The sequence below is a fragment of the Caenorhabditis briggsae genome (genome assembly GCF_000004555.2).
Source record: "Caenorhabditis briggsae complete genome, chrII, whole genome shotgun sequence".
Lineage (NCBI taxonomy): Eukaryota > Metazoa > Nematoda > Chromadorea > Rhabditida > Rhabditidae > Caenorhabditis > Caenorhabditis briggsae.
Window position 1 is genome coordinate 9830555 of NC_013486.2, and position 4012 is coordinate 9834566.

Genomic DNA, 4012 nt, shown 5'->3' on the forward strand with positions numbered 1-4012 from the left:
CAGAAATCCTCGAGATCGGAGAAGAAGGAGTAAGTCAATAAAGAGAAGGATCCTAACTCTATTATCAACTTCTCTAGGAATCATCTCCAAGTTGACGGTGCGCCGGAGAATCTCAGTCCTCGCCAACTTCGTCGTCTCCACTTCCGGAAGAATCCTCATCACCGACTCTTTCGGCAAGAATCTCTGCATATCTTCCATCGTCGTTCCTTCGATGGGGATACCTGAGATTGACAATGTCATTGGCAACTAACCATTCTTGTGACGTGGCACTTTTAGCATAATTATTTCATTTCCACCCTGGACATTGTTAGAATGCATAAGTATCAGTTATCATTTTGNAAAGTTCTTACCCNTGGNACCACCCTTAAATACTCTTTTGCTTGAACTCACTTGTGAACTGAAATCGTTGAGTGTGTCTTGATCTCCTCCAAATGCGATCAAATCGCTTTCTGATGAACTTCCACCAAGAGAATCTCTTCGAGATCTTGTTCCGTACAATCTGGAGGCGACCGACGCGCTGCTCGCCGAGCTGCCTGTAATCGCATAGGCGAGTCCTGGAAACAAAAATATAACTGTTTTTTTCAATTGATTAAAGTAGTTTTTTCTAGAAATTTTGTTAAGAAAAGATTGAAAATGTAAATGAAATTGGAAGAGATTGACTGATCGAATGAAGGAAAGAGACGAGAAGGATGGGAATAAGCGGAAACCGTATCAAATTAGCATCTGATTTTCTCGAATCTATTCGGTATCTAGTTCCGTTCCTCCTCCTCTTCCTTCCCTCTTCTTTTTTAATTCCAAATAAATTCTTCAATAAGGTGGAAAAGTAAAATGGTGGGCTGGTTGTTGGGGGTCCAACGGATGCCAGGTTGGCACAGCTGCTCAAATTGTGCTCACTTCCTGTGGGAAGCCTAGAAGAGTACTACTCTCAGCTATTGTTAGGAAATAGAAGTGAAAGAGCATTACAAGCACTTTTTTCTATTCTTGGTTTTTTTTTGAAAGGGTGGAAAGACTAACTAGGATAGAGTTTCGATAAATGGGAACTGGTCTAGAAGATTAATTGGGAACCGATTTGAGATCATCGAAAACAACATTGGATTAGAGGAGAGATTAAATGGAATTGATTTGATTTGTGAAGAAGGAGAAAAAGAACTTTTTTATCAACAACTATGACAACACGACAAGGATAATAGCTTCCATACATTCCAGCCTTCCCAGAGAAACTAAAACTCACATCAATCAAATAATGTTCTTTTTGAAATTCTTCAATTTTGAATAGTGGTTAGTAGGATATAAAGAATGAAAGTGTGTGGAGGACGAGGCAACAAAAAATTGGAGGTGGAGAGAGTGGCGGATTGCGAAACCGAACTCTAAATCTCTCCTTTTATATTATTTCTCTTTTTTTAAGCTTCTCCTGCTCTGAGCCGTCCGTTTCTATAGAAACTCTTTGGAATGGGAAAAGAGCCAAACGGCTGAATGACGCACGTGCAAGAATGTAGTTCTATGATGATGTTAGTATTGAAAGGAAATCCAATATGTTCTACATAGGACAAAGAACTACAACTAAAATATTGGTCCATCATGTTGAAAAAAGATTCTGAATGTCATGTCATTTCATGTTCTGACAAGTTTCTCGTGCCACCTGAGCAGGAGGGCGGTGATAAAATGAGTGATAAGAGACGCAGCAGCTTCTCTCAAGAAATGAGTCAATTTTTCTTTTTTTTTTCAGAGGGGAAGGGGCGGAAAAGAAAGCACTTCATCATTTTTGACTCACAATGGAGCATTGAACGGTGTGCGCTTTTGTGAAAAATGCCGCGTCATGTTCAGAATCTTTGAAATTCAGAAAGTTCAAAATGATTCACTGGAAATGGTCGAAAATCTGTTTCACTATATATTGTGTCATTTGATACTCACACGAAGAGATAGAAATAGTGTGAAAACTGGCAAAAACAGATTAACGGATCACCGATATCGGGTGAAAAAGACAATGAAAAGAACAGAGGAAGTGGGTGTTGGAACTTTTGAAAAAGTAGATGAGTTTGGGAAACGAGTAATATACTCGGCTGAATTTCTGGTCAACAGTTCAAAAGACTTTGGCTTTTCAACGGATATTGGTCAAATTCTGGTTGGAAATCGCCCAAAAACGGCTGTATAGCGAGCCATGGTCAGATATTGGAAGTTTGAACTAGATTGGAATTTTCATATTGAATAGAAATCTAAAAAAAAATAATATTCTTCTTTGAAAAGTTTGATGTTTGTCTTCCTGTTGGAGCTTGAGCGTTTGGCTTTTCAATTACCGTTAAACGTGTAATAGAAGAACCTACTAACTTTTAACTTCGACCCCATTTATCTCGGTTCCTCTCAAAGATATCAAAAAGTTGTCAACTAAAAATTGTTCATCATAATGTTATAAGTATTTTGTCATTTAATTACTTTTTGATATCTTCCACAGGAATCTAGATAATTGAGCTCCAAGTTGACAGTGTGTGGATCCTTCTATTACAGGTCTTACGGTACCAGAAAATCGCAATATACCGACTAATACAACACAAATTGAGCGGAGTATTTTCAGAGAGCATAAATTTCAGACAACGACATCACTTTATATTCTACCATATCTCGGGTGGGAAAATCAGTAGGCGTTTTCTTCAAATCTCACCTCGTATAGTTGGAGCATTCGTATTCTTGTTATTACAATATCAGAATCGAGCTTTTAGAAAAATAACAAATATAATGAGTTATAGTGAGAATATTCTAGACGTTCTGACGCTGGTTCTCAATAGAGACCTAAAACTCAAGCGAGGCAATATGAGAGAGATATCAAGTGACGGGAATGACGCGTCGATCGGCAAAATGACTGCCTTGTCCGGAACACGACGTATTTGTCGTTCCGCCACACGGTTTTTTTGCTGCTGCGCGGTCTCTCTCACTCTATTCCGGAAGAGAACAAAAACATACATAAACATACAGACAAAAACGATTTTTTGGAGAGAGAAATATGACGAAAAAGCCTTGGGGATAACAAAGAGCGCAACACGGCATAGAGAGAAGCATGAGAGGAAATGGTTTGTGATGATGCCCGGAATGAGAGTGCGTGAAGATTACGGTAAGTGGTTTGGGGATCCTAACCATGGAACCGGACTACATCTAGAAACTTATATAGGAGAAAGGAGAATGAATAAATTTGAGAGGAGGAAGAAGAACGCCGGCCATTTTGTTAATGGAGATGTGGAAAAAAGGAAGAAAGTGTTCTAGAAGGTAATACAGCTGAAGTAAAGAATGGTGAAGATTCTTGAAATATGGGGAACGAATAGGGCTGAAAGATCAAGAAGTTTGATTTTCTTTTAACTTTGTTCATAGACAATATACATTTTTTCAAATAATATCATTTTGTAGTACTTGTTGAGTTCTACCATATCTAATTGATTTGGTCCAAAAATACTGATTCTAAAAGAAACTATGGCACAGCCAGGTTTGTAAACGTGTATGCTTTGGGTGGTTTGAGAATTTTGGGTTTTAGAAAACTGAAAATTGGGAGACACCAGCATATTAGACGGATTTTTAAAAAACATTTCTGATAAGTTCGAAAAACCGAAACTAACCAGTACAAAGTAACACCTTAAAATCCAGATTTACGCCAATCAAAAGATCAGCAAGACCGAACGACTCATCTTCGATGATCATTGCTGTTATCTGTTTGTGTTGTGTTCCGCCACGAAAAACGAATAAAATAGAACCCCACCAGAATCGTTCTCTTTTTTCAGCTTCAGTCATTTTTTAGCTTTTTTTTAATGACGTGGCAGACAGATATACTGACTCATTTACCATGACGTTAACCCCAAAAAGACACACAGTTCATCAGAGATCACTAACAAAGTTGTTCGACAAACAATCGGAAAAATAGGCAATTTTCAGTTTTGGACTAATAGCAAACTGGGTGAAGAAGAACCACGTGACGTGGAAATCGATTCTTCTGACTTCAGACGCCATAATTATGTGCTAGAAACGAAGGGGA

General features: G+C 38.3%; 1 protein-coding gene across 1 annotated transcript in view; it reads right to left on the minus strand.

Annotated features, from left to right (window-relative positions):
* CBG02531 overlaps window positions 1–3681 on the minus strand; it is a gene marked incomplete at both ends in the record, with an annotated part of 5662 nt that extends 1981 nt beyond the window's left edge. The window contains 3 exons of the mRNA XM_045242528.1: window positions 142–221; window positions 351–554; window positions 3600–3681. Of these exons, the coding sequence (XP_045092274.1) occupies window positions 142–221; window positions 351–554; window positions 3600–3681 (366 nt within the window). The remainder of the gene's footprint in view (window positions 1–141; window positions 222–350; window positions 555–3599) is intronic.
* Between the last annotated feature and the right edge of the window lie 331 nt (window positions 3682–4012).